The 13,391-nt window shown below is 43.8% G+C and overlaps 1 protein-coding gene across 1 annotated transcript in view; it reads right to left on the reverse strand.

Annotated features, from left to right (window-relative positions):
• The window catches only part of ngfrb (nerve growth factor receptor b), a 37,715-nt gene extending 32,340 nt beyond the window's left edge, over window positions 1-5,375 (reverse strand). Inside the window, exons 1-2 of the mRNA XM_083635501.1 lie at window positions 5,247-5,375; window positions 1-62 (exon numbers count right to left, since the gene is read on the reverse strand). The exon at window positions 1-62 is cut by the window's left edge and continues 83 nt beyond it. Of these exons, the coding sequence (XP_083491627.1) occupies window positions 1-62; window positions 5,247-5,300 (116 nt within the window). The 5' untranslated portion in view covers window positions 5,301-5,375. The remainder of the gene's footprint in view (window positions 63-5,246) is intronic.
• Between the last annotated feature and the right edge of the window lie 8,016 nt (window positions 5,376-13,391).

Raw genomic sequence — 13,391 nt, forward strand, 5'->3', positions numbered from 1 at the left:
TCCCCAGCAGTGGTATACTGCTCTGAGTAACACTGGAGGTCCTGATTGGCCAAAACCCCGGCCTGCCGATCAAAAGAGAGATCAGTCAGCACGGGACAAGCAGTGAACATTCATATTCAGTGACGTACATGAGATATTGATCGTCTCAATCTGGGGTTTTCAAAGTCTGAGCTTGTGGGCCTCCCCTCAGACAAACCTTGGAAACAGGCAGCCCTGCTCCCACCCGTACCCACTTACTTGACTTGTTTAGTTTCGATCAACTCCTGGACACCTATGGGATCATGATTATGTTATTGACACTCAACAATTGAGCCAAGATAGCCTGATATTGCTGTTGATGACATACTTCAGCCTACACAAATACATAAGACATGTCTGTCTGAAGGCATTAATTTCCCAAAACCAACTGTCTCTGAACTATCTCTTTAACCAAATCACATACAGGCTGAGCCTCCCCTGAAACTGCTTGGAGCCCCCGTGGGAAGGCCTGCCTCCCACTTTGGGGTGGGCGGCTGTAGCTCAGGAGGTAGAGGGCGAATAGTCACTAAGTCGCTTTGATAAAGAGGTCGGTGTAGATCGATTCAGCTCTGGCAGTACTGTCATTGGCAAGTATAGTGTCAAGCAAATATGAACCCAATTGGTCAAGTGGCACCCTGCGTGGTAGCCTGCCGCCATCGGTGTGTGAATGTCTGTGTGAAGTGAATGGGTGAATGTACCTACTGATTGTAAAGCGCTTTGGATAAAAGCGCCATATGAATCCAGGCCATTTACCATTTACTTTGAAAACCTCTGCTCTAAATTGACTAATCATCCTCTGAACCAGAGGGTACGGTGGCGTAGTCGGTAGCGCTGTCGCCTCACAGCTAGAAGGTCCTGAGTTTGATTCTCGCCTGGGACGCTGTGGGCGCTGGAGTTGTGACCCCCCCATATCTTCAGTGCCTACTGCCCAGGTGGGCTATCTCGTCGAAAGGGCCTTTCTGTGTGGAGTTTGCATGTTCTCCCCGTACCCCCCAGGGGGTTCCTCCGTACATAACCCCCCACTAAAAACATGCAGAAGATCGTCATCCGACCAGTGACGACAACATCTGAAGTTGGTCCCCGGGCGCTGGAAAGAAAAAGCGACCACTGCTCCTGGCCTGCCCCCTGGAGGAAAGGACAAGCCTGGATGGGTCAAATGTAGAGGATATATTTCACCGGCCACCGTCAGCATGAGTGTGTGTTCATTGCGGCCGCATGCATGTGTTGTAGTGTTCGTGTGACAATAAAGACGGGCTTCCGTCTGAAATCGTGTTTTTTAAATTTAATTTGAACTTTCATCTTTGTAAGCCTCACCTTAGCCTTTACCAGGGAGGAACTCGCCGTGTGTGTGAGACTTGATTGATTAGTGGGATTTATCCATGTATGATAATAAATGCTTATATCACAATTGTATGATCACTCACATATGTTTTTCCTGCTTCCCATACTGTTTGAGTAACATTTTCCCTACAGAATTCAGAAAATGGTCATAACATAGTCTACTAATTTAACTATGATGTGGTTTCCGCTTTCCGGCTGTGTGTGTGTGTGTGTGTGTGTGTGTGTGTGTGTGTGTGTGTGTGTGTGTGTGTGTGTGTAGGGTAAACTAAATCGTCAGGGCTCAGGTGTGTGTGGAATGCTGCTGACGAGAGAGGCACTCCGCAAAACGTCAAGTGTCCCCCCAGGCATCTCTGAGTCAGCTGTCAGCTAATGCGTGTGTGTGTGTGTGTGTGTGTGTGTGTGTGTGTGTGTGTGTTGTGTGTGTGCATGGTAAATGGTAAATGGCCTGCATTTATATAGCGCTTTTATCCAAAGCGCTTTACAATCAGTAGATAGTCTACATTCACCCATTCACCCATTCATACATGCATGTGCACATGCATGCGTGCATATGCTTTGTGTGTGCGTCTGTGTTTGTGCAAGTGCATATGTGCGTGTGTGTGTGTGTGTCTGTGTGTGTGTCTGTGTGCGCGCGTGTGAGTGTGTTGACATTTGAGTGTGTTTGTGTGTTACATTACATACATACTGTACACACGCACGCACAAGTGCACGCACAAGCGCACGCACCTCCCTCTCTCCCTTGACCATGTCACGGCCCATTCACCTTCAAGCATCTATTCAACCTTTTCAATTAGCCTTGATGTTGATGTTGAAAGGTTATGGACAACATGCTGTACACAGCATAAAAACATTTGGGGAATGCAACACAGTTCAGAGACAGTTCGTGCTAGCTACCTAATGCTAATATGCGAGTTTTTATTTTTGTTTGTTTTTTTACATTGGAAAACTTTAACTATCAAGTTTTGTGATTCTCATGTGTGAACTTCAGTTGAAGGTTTAGATCTGCTCTTCTGTAGAGAAAATGCGATCACATTTGTCATTATGAAACAATTTCAAACCTCATTGGGTAAATGAGGCCAATCAAAAATGCATGGTGGTCAGGCTGAAAATATCATCTTAATCTAAATATAATTCTTCTTAGTTCGGAATTTTGGAAATACCCGATTTTCACTTCCATATCTCGATATCGGCATGGCTTCTTCAGAATTTCACTGTGACCTCTCTCTGTTGGCTCTCTCTCTCTCTCTCTCTCTCCCTCTCTCTCTCCCTTACCCCAGCACATTCTCTTTCACCTTAAAGGAACACTCCGGCAATTTTCAACGGTGAGTTATTTTGCATATAATCTCACACATATCCGAAAAATGTCAACAGTTTTGCAGACATTCATTTAGTTTGACAGTTATTGAGAGTTGATTTGAGTTCAGTTGTGGACGAGTGATGTCATTCATGCACAATTTAATTCAGAGCTTTTCGGATATGTGTGAGATTATATGGAAAATAAATCACCATTGAAAATCGGCGGAGTGTTCCTTTAAGCAACAAGCCATTTGGAGCCGTGAATCAAATCTGTCACCGCAAACGCTCATCATTCACCTCTTTCCCCCCACATATACTGTACACACCCATCCGCACACACACCCATCCGCACACAGACCCGTGTGCGCGGACGCGCGTTGGCACACATGCATAAACAACCTCACATGTGAACAAACCTGTTCAAAAATGTCTGACTGACACTTTTGAAACTAGTACAGGTTCCAGGGTTTAGCTTCTATTCACTTTTTCTTTGTGCCTCATCCTCACTGACTCCTTAGCTTCAGGTGTGGGTGTGCAACGGCAAAGCGTTTCAAAGAGCAAAAACCGAGACAACGTGCCTCGCTAATCACTGTCAAGTTGTGCATTTGGATGAATTAGAAGGTCATCTAATTGGAGCAGGTAGCTCATGGCGTGAGGGGAAAGGATGCAAGGCTGTTAGCATGTTGCGGCTCGACTGCCACTTACATTTTCGTTGGGAGTTTCAGGATTGAACTCGGTCATTTCTTGCTGTTGCCGTTCTCCCTTAAGCTAAAGCAAAGAGCATGTTTATCACAGGCATGTTCTCTGTCTTCCTCACTCATCATCACACACTCACAGAGAGACCAGCACACACACACACACACACACACACACACACACACACACACACACACACACACACACACACACACACACACACACACACACACACACACACACACACACATGTGCAGGAGCTCTGAATTGCATCTGGACTCATAACTTGGAGTTCCAACCAATCTTACTAATGCTCAAGTCAATTTTCAGTTGGAGGCACTTAACCTCTAGACCTCAGCTGTCAGCGCTGGTTAAGCCATTAGAGTTCCACTAGACCAGCCTTCCAATAAGCTGGGTCTAATTTAAAGCCAGGGCTGCTCTGTTGCAGTGGTGGATCTTGAAACCGCCATGGGAACACTGGTGGCAATGACAGTACAGCTAATGTCTTCCCAAACAATGCTGAATCATCATCTCTTAGTGAGAGCAAGGCAGGAGACAGACAGACAGACAGACAGACAGACAGACAGACAGACAGACAGACAGACAGACAGAGAAAAGGGGAGTGAGAGATGTGCGAGGTGAATGGAGGAGAGGAAGGATGAGGGGGGCGGTTGGGGCTGTATCAATATTGCATGGTCTGAGGCAGCAGAGGATGCATAGCCATCAGTGGGAGCAGCTGTCAAGTATCAGTGATGCAGCCTCTTCCCCAACCAGGACCTTGACAAGCCTGCTGCATATATTTCCTACCAGGCATTGAGAGAACTCGGAGAGATTACAGATACTGCCTGATGTTTCCATGTCCTACTCCTATCCCCTTCAAATGTGATTCATGGATTTGTGATTCTTCATGCATCCCATGAGCAACTTTTTCAATGTTGCCCTTCTTGGCTCGGAAAAAAAGTTATTTTTAATGTGACCGATTAAAAAACGAATCTGTTCTCGTGAGATGGATCTCAGATGGTGCAACTCAGAAAGATTCAATATCACCTAACTTTGGTAATTGCCTTTGGTTTGTTAACGCGTGGTTGACTGGTGACCTCCTCCACTGCGACATGGTTATTGCCCTGTCATCTATAGGCCCACATGTAACTGAGAAGGGTGGAACCATGGACCCCGGCAGCAGCTATAGTAACAACCTGAATGGCTGCTGCAGAGACAGGACAGGCTGTGCATTATAAACAGACGACAGGCCTGGAGATGGGCAGGCAGGTGCAAGCACGCAGTCTTCCTAATCTTCCTTACATCTTTGGTATTATACAAATAGCTATCAGACAAATTGCAAACTATATAGCCTATCATCATGATAGATAGTAGGAGATTAAAATGAAGGCCAACGGGAACCACAGACACCCATAAATCCCTATGAAAATTTGTTTTCATTTGTGTAAAAGTTGCACTCTGGGATGTATTATTATTATTATTATTATTATTGTTGTTGTTGTTTTTATATATATATATATATATATATATATATATATATATATATATATATATATAGGCCTATAATTATAAAAATAAAACAACAATAATAATTGTTGTTTTTCTGTTTTGTTTTTTGCTGGATGGAGAAAGTCCGTGAAAGAGTGTAAACTTCCTCACATAAGCCTATATCCTATACCGGCAATTACGATGTATCACCTCCTAACGTTAACCCACCACATAATAACCATCCCCCTGCTCCGTCTGTGTGGATGGTGTGGATGCGCAATTGCGCAGGTGTTGTGTGAAGCCAGCCCAGGAGCGGCGGATCCAAAAGTCCAACCAAACCAAACCCTGACCCAACTAAGTTTAATAAAGCAAGCATTAGAAACCATTTCATATGAGAGGCTACTCACCGCTCCAAGTAACACTGTTAGGAAAACGCAATCCATCCTGTATCTCCTTCGCATCTCCAGTTATTTTTAGGGATACTTCCCAGTAGGTCAGCGAGCAGATGCAACAGAAGAAGATGCGGAACTCATTTATGTCGATAGGGAATAAACTCAGCTGTCATCGCTGCGTTTGTATCCCGCCTTTTTTACGTTTTATCGTCGGGAAAAGTATATCAAAGTCCCCACTAAGTCTCCTCTAGAAGGAGTCCAGTGTCTGACCGGGGGAAGCGCTCTGTCTGTCCATACGATCTGAGAAAAATCCTCTCTCTGAGTAACTTGCTGAGATTGGCGCATCGGCTGTCCGCTGCTTTCTCTGCTGGGCTCGAATGACAGCGCTGAGCGCTCACAGCTCAAGGGCTTCAGGGAAGGAGCCATCTCCTGCTCCACCACGCCCACGCCCACACACGCACACACGCACACACGCGCACACACACACACACACACACACACACACACACACACACACACACGCACGCACGCACGCACGCACGCACGCACGCACGCACGCACGCACGCACGCACGCACGCACGCACACACACACACACACACACACACACACACACTCTCTCTCTCTCTCTCTCTCTCTCTCTCTCTCTCTCTCTCTCTCTCTCTCTCTCTCTCTCTCCCTCTCTCTCCTATGATTCAAATAAATTAAATTGATGGTGTGGTCCGAGTGAAATGTTATGCAATCTCTCCTGTTTCTAAATATATCTGAACCGTTTGGTTTGAACAAGTAAAACTATTTTTACAAGCACTTTACAAAATATCTATGGGGGAAATAAATGGCGGATGAAAATCTCTGGTACAGTGCAGCTGAAGCAGGAAGTGATGTTCCACTTTGGCTCTCTATTGGGCAAGTCTTCACCATCATACATTATAGGATTCAAGGATGACCTGATTACATCCTTCAGTCAAATGACATTGTGTTCCTGCCTGCCTCGTCCAGACAGCCATGGACAGGTCATAGTGCAGCCTTCATGTAGTTGTTAGTGTGCATGCCGGCCATCTGGCATGCTTTGTATGACATTGGAACCAAAGTTTGTTGATGCGATATGGCAGTGATTCCCAACCAGGGGTATGTGTACCCCTAGGGGTACTTGAGCAGCTTGCAGGGGGTACTTGGAAAGATTGGGATTACAATGTATTTCCAAAATGATAAAAAACTGGTGACTTTTTCCCAATTCAAAATTGTATTAAAGAGGAGTCATTCAAATTATTTTCATTTAATGAGATGTGTTAGAGAGGCCTACTAAAAGTTTCATATAAGTTTAATATAACAACTTTATGAGAATTATGGACACACATGAGTGAGGGGGTACTATCAGCATGGTAAAACAGCTCAAGGGGTACATAACACAAAAATGGTTGGGAACCTCACCAGGAAGTGGTTATCACAGGAAAGCCCTAAAGTGAAAGAATGGATGAATATTACGATGGATATATATAAGATGGAAAGACTAACTGCTGTTATCAATCATAAAGTAGAACAATTTACCTCAAGATGGGAATGCTGGGTTCAATATATAACACCCGTTAGGCCAGATTTTATTTTTTTGGATCCAAGATGAATGTATAGTGAAAAGTCGACTCCCTGTTTTGTCTGTTTGTCTTTTGTTTTTGTTTGTTTGTTTTGTTGCTGCTGTTGCGGCTGTTGTGGTTTTGTCTTTTCTTTTATTTGTCTAAAAAAAGAAAAAAACTATGGCAGTACATATCTACAATGTTTACAATGCAAGTATGTATAATAATCTGTCAATAAAAAGTAAGAAAAAAAAAAAAAAAAAAATGGTTGGGAACCACTGCGATATGGGACCTTAGAGTGGTGGAATTGGTTTTCATAGCTTAGTGCAACATGGTACTGTCTGTTGGTCAGATCATGTTCTGCAGGGCCACTTTTGTGTCTCAGTGTTACTCTGTCTTGGTTTGTTGATTTGTTTTGTACTGCTTGTGATAGCAGCTGTATGTAGCACTTTTTGCCCAGGAGAAATTTCCCCTTGGGGTTAATACATTTGATCTTATCTTATCTTGCTATGCACCCCCCCCCATCCCACACACACACACACACACACACACACACACACACACACACACACACACACACACACACACACACACACACACACACACACACACACACACACACACACACACACACACACACACACACACACACACTTATTTTGTAGGAAAAGTTGATGGCCATGATGATGGCCATGGTTTATGAGCAGGTGCGTTTGACACAGCAATAGCCGAAAGGGGCCTAAGTAGCCAGCTAGCCCAGTGGTTCTCAAAGTGGCCTCCGGGGGGCATCACAAACTTTGTGATGACATTCGCCATCATACGTTACTTATAGGACGCAAAGGATGACCTGAACACATCCTTCAGTCGAAGGAAAGGACATTCTGTTCCTGCCTTGTCCAGACAGCCATGGACAGGTCATGGTGCTGCCTGCGTGTGGTTGTCTGTGCGCTGGCCATCTGGCGAGCTTCGTATGGCTTTGGAACCAGAGCTTGTTGAGAGGGGATATGGGACCTTAGAGTGGTGGAATTGGTTTTCATATAGCTTTGTGCCTTAGTACAACATGGCCTTCATTTTTTTTAATTCAATGCAATTTGCTTTCTGGGTTGTGTTTTGTGCTATTGTTTCATTATGGTAGACATGGTATGGTTATTCATCCATATCTGGACAGATTGATGCCACTAGAGTAGGCTACACCATGCTCTCTCTGTTTATCTTATCGACTTATTCCAGAATTTTTGTCGGACAAATCACCATTGCCTCTTATGTAACACTTTACATGATGGTCATCCTCCTCAGACAAATTGAGTCCTGTACTGCATCACCCACATGTCGTCCATTACAGACTGCGCCGTCCCAACTGAATTAAGCACTCATATACAGCCAAGACAAACAGATGTAATGTGATTTTTCTTCGCCCTTTGCTCTGTCTGGCCACATTGAACAACTTATAATTGGAGAAGATATCAGTCAGTGCTCTGCTGTGTGTGTGTTGTTTGAGTGTCCCGTCTGCAGGCGCTGAGCTGTTTAACCACTTCAGTGCCACATCACACACACGCACGCACACACACAAACGCACACACACACACACACACACACACACACACACACACACACACACACACACACACACACACACACACACACACACACACACAGATAGTGTGTCTACTGTCTATCAATTCCCCACCCCATCTCCCGTGGTCGCATATGATGAATATAATGTGCCATGAATGTAACCTACTAATGTTGTGAATATATATAGATACAGTCGGTCGGTGGGGGAACTCCCACAATATGGCTGGCGCGCGAGTGGGGTAAAACCCCCCATATATCTCAATGTCTCTGTACAAGAAAGCCCTGAAAGTCTTTGACAAAAAACCTCAATCCTTCCATCACTGTGACATCCTGGCAAAACACAAGATCTTAAGCCTAGAGAACCTAATACATTTCAAAAATGCCTGTGTCCTATTTAAGGTCCTACACGGCCTAGCACCGCCCCCATTAGATTACCATATTAGACGGTTAGCCAACAGCACCGCCAGGGCCACTAGGGCCTCTCCTAAAGGGGACTGCGCGATCCCCTACAGGCATACAACCTTTGGTCTGACTGTTCTATCAATACAGGCATACAACCTTTGGTCTGACTGTTCTATCAATACAGACATACAACCTTTGGTCTGACTGTTCTATCAATACAGGCATACAACCTTTGGTCTGACTGTTCTATCAATACAGGCATACAACCTTTGGTCTGACTGTTCTATCAATACAGGCATACAACCTTTGGTCTGACTGTTCTATCAATACAGGCATACAACCTTTGGTCTGACTGTTCTATCAATACAGACATACAACCTTTGGTCTGACTGTTCTATCAATACAGACATACAACCGTTGGTCTGACTGTTCTATCAATACAGACATACAACCTTTGGTCTGACTGTTCTATCAATACAGACATACAACCTTTGGTCTGACTGTTCTATCAATACAGACATACAACCTTTGGTCTGACTGTTCTATCAATACAGACATACAACCTTTGGTCTGACTGTTCTATCAATACAGACATACAACCTTTGGTCTGACTGTTCTATCAATACAGACATACAACCTTTGGTCTGACTGTTCTATCAATACAGACATACAACCTTTGGTCTGACTGTTCTATAAATAAAGGGTGGCAACTTTTGGAACAGTTTGCCACATGAAATGAGAGAATGCCGCACACTTAGCACCTTTAAAACACAACTAAAGGAATGGCTGGTGACAAACCAAACCTGCACACATTCATAGTTGAGCAGTATGTGCTATGTCTTATGGTTTTATGTTTTATGGATTGTTTTATGGACAGCAGTGAAATAATTACTGTAATACTATGTATTTTATATTATGTATTAAAGCGTTATTGTGATTTGTACATGCATGTATTTTCCCGCATTATTTTTGCTATTGCTACTGCTAGTACTATATGGCAACTTTGTGATTGTCTTTAGTTATCTTCCTACTTCTTATCTTTGTATATTGATGGGACCGCTACGCTGCATACAGACACTAAGACAAATTCCTCGTATATAACTTGCATACTGTGGCAATAAAAGTGATTCTGATTCTGATTCTGATTCTGATTCTGATTCTGATTCTGATTCTGATTCTGATTCTGATTCTGATATTAATTTGCTATTAGCACTACTGTCATAGTTGTTTTAATCAAATGTTTATATGTCTTTATATGTTTTATGATTCCAGGTAACATCTTCTAAGGGACAACAGATGGAAACTAGCCTTGGCTATAATCTGGCTTGTTTACAAGCTGTTTTGTAACACATTGCTGTAGTGCATTGAAGTCTTATTCATTAACTTACACTGTCCCTTCACAAATAAACATATCAAATCAAATCAAATGGGCGGACTCACCAAAGGATGGTGCTGCGGCTCTACACTACAGGATTGGGGATTCTAGAGCAGGTACATAGACGTCTGTTCAGATGTGCGTTCACTGCGGTGCTTGAATCCCCGATCCTGTCTGCCTGGGCTGGGCTAGCAGCTAAATGCTAACTATCCTGAATGGGGAGAATGAGATGATTCCCCCCACCCTGACCACGCCCCAGCCAGCTACCCCAGCGTCTATGGCGAGACATCGCCTAAATCTATAATGTGGCATGGATGTAATGTTTTAATAATGTTATGAATATAATGTGCCATGGATGTAATGTTATAATAATGTTATGAATATAATGTGGCATGGATGTAATGTTTTAATAATGTTATGAATATAATGTGCCATGGATGTAATGTTTTAATAATGTTATGAATGCTTCGGAGGAAGCATGTGCTAGTCTACAACTCTCCTCTGATCAGCAGAGGCGGGGGAAGAGCAACGACCGGAACAGCAGGGGGAATTAGCCAAGGACAATTGGGGAGAAAAATCAGGGGGGGGGGATTGATTAAAACAATGATGTGCAAAGCCAATTTCAATTAAAGTTATTATTATTCTTATTATTCTTCTTCTTCTTCTTATTATTATTATTATTATTATTCTTATTATTATTATTTTACCATTCAGACATTTTTCTCCCAACAATTAGGTCTGTGTACTACTGCTTCTCTAGTGATTGTTACAGATTGCAGATACCAATCTGTTACTTTTCAAGCTTTAATGTTTCAAATTGCAGAGACTTGAACCCAAAACAGTCGTGCCTTTTCACAAACCGATGATCTCTGTCCGATTTGAAGAGCTTGACACCTGGGGGCATTGTGTTGGCCCGCTGCGCTGGGACGCACGCCATGTTGTGGTGTCACGGGTTCAAATCATGACCATACATGTCACCCTGCTGAGGATATTGTGGGAACAGACTGAGTAGAATCAACAGACTGATAAAGTTGTTTACTGTTTGAATTATGTGTTCAACTTCTCAATGATCCATTTTATTTTTGTACAGGCATCTAGAGTAGACAACACTAAGTGGTATTGTATGATCTGTCTCTCTCTTTCTCTTTGTCACACTCTGTCAGTCATTCTCTCTCTTAATCTCTCTCTCTGCCCCCCACTGTCTCTCTCTCCCTCCAACTCTCTCTCTCTTAGATCAACCAAAAATCAATTGAATTTTGTGTTTCAAAATTGTCCCCCCCCCCGTGGCAATCAATTCAGTGTTAATTCTGATATTAGCAGCAAACTCTTAATTCAATGTCAATTTGCTTTCTGGTTTGTATGGTACATGGTACACATGGTAGTAGTTATTCATCCAGTTTGATGCCACTTTACTTTGCTCTTTATCTGGCATGGCAGAAAACAGTAGGCACAGCTTCAGTGATGGAGGGAAGGGAAGGGTGCACAGACAGACAGAGAGAGAGAGAGAGAGAGAGAGAGAGAGAGAGAGGGGGGGGGGGGGGAGAGAGAGGGCCGAACAGGACAAATCAATGAAGCACAGATGAGTGGGTCCCATGGGAAGGAGCAGGGAACCCTGCCATCTGGCCGCTCCAAAATTCACTGCACTGTACAACATTACATAATATATACACACACATACATAGCGGATATGGGGCAAACACATGCACACACATAGCCATAACGGTAACGCATGACATACTGACAGAAGTATGGTCATATAAAGTTTTTTATCATGTTTTTGAGTGGGAAAACTTTCGGTGATACACGAGTTTCCGATGTTGTGACGTTGCGTGAGGATTCGGGTCTACAACAATGGCGGAAAGTATGGAGTCCAAAAGTTATATATTTTGTTATTCTGTTCATAATAGCTATCATTTATTTTTAGTAGTTGCACATTATGGCCGATGTAGCAACCATGACCCACTACTTGCTTTGAGTAAGAAAGCACCAGCCACGAGAAAACAAGCGTCCATGTTTGTTACACTTTCCGACCAAGAGCACTTGAATGGTGTCCTGTCGTAATTACGACTCTACAACGGGTAATTAGAAGCTTCTGAGGGGCACTTGAACGCACCATAAACCACAAGCCAAAGCACAACCTGAGCTGAACTTTCCTCGCCCCTACCCCTAATCTTAACAAAAAAAAATTAACTTGCTGCATGTTTTCAGGAAGAAGCCGTTTCAGCGACCAACAAATGAGTTTAATTGTTTAATTGTTTATTGTGGATCCCCATTAGTCTACACCAAAGGTGAGACTACTCTTCCTGGGGTCCAAACACGTAAAATACAAACATAAAAGTCCAAAAGCATTGGAGTAAAAACCTAGTTTGGGGCATGGTTTAATCTAAAGTAGGTTGCCAAACACGTGTCCCGGTCGATGCTCCACCCCCTCTGCCTATCTGGGGAGAGCTGTAGACTAGCACATGCCTCCTCCGATACATCTGCAGTTGCCAGCTGCTGTTCCTGATGAGTTTCACCGGCAGGGACGTTGCGCATGGGAGGATCATGCTATTCCCCCCAGTTCCCCTCCCCCTGAACAGGCACCCCACCCGAACAGAGGAGGCACAAGTGCAGTGACCAGAACTCATACCCCACTGGCTTCCCACCCGCAATTGTGTCTGCAGGAACGTCTGACCAAGCCGGAAGTACTGCTGCCGGGAATTGAACCCAGGTCTCACCCGGTAGGTGAGTGCTTTTACCCTACCCAGAAGCCTGTGGGCATATAAACCTGTGTGCATGCTCAGAGATTCAGAAAAGTATGTGTATGTGTGCGTGCGCACACACACACACACACACACACACACACACACACACACACACACACACACACACACACACACACACACACACACACACACACAGACACACACACACACACACACACACACACACATACACACACACCTCCTCAGGGTGTTTCATGCTGGAAGAGGCTGAGGATCAAATGTTTCAAACAGTGTTGGTCCTGAAAAGGCAAACAGTGTGTTCTTGCAAAAGTCCAACCATCACATCCACAGAGCGCTTCATATTTTTGGGCTATTTTGCCTTTATCAACATTCTTTTGTAGCAGCTTCACTGAAAGTACAATGTGTTTATTTTGTTTTCAGTGTTTAGCAATTGCAAAAAACTGTAATAATTTACAATGGAAAAGCATTCACCCCATTTGACCCTTTGCACATGTTTTGCTATGAAGATATTT

The sequence above is a fragment of the Poromitra crassiceps genome, assembly GCF_964638095.1.
Source record: "Poromitra crassiceps genome assembly, chromosome: 4".
NCBI classification, from domain to species: domain Eukaryota; kingdom Metazoa; phylum Chordata; class Actinopteri; order Beryciformes; family Melamphaidae; genus Poromitra; species Poromitra crassiceps.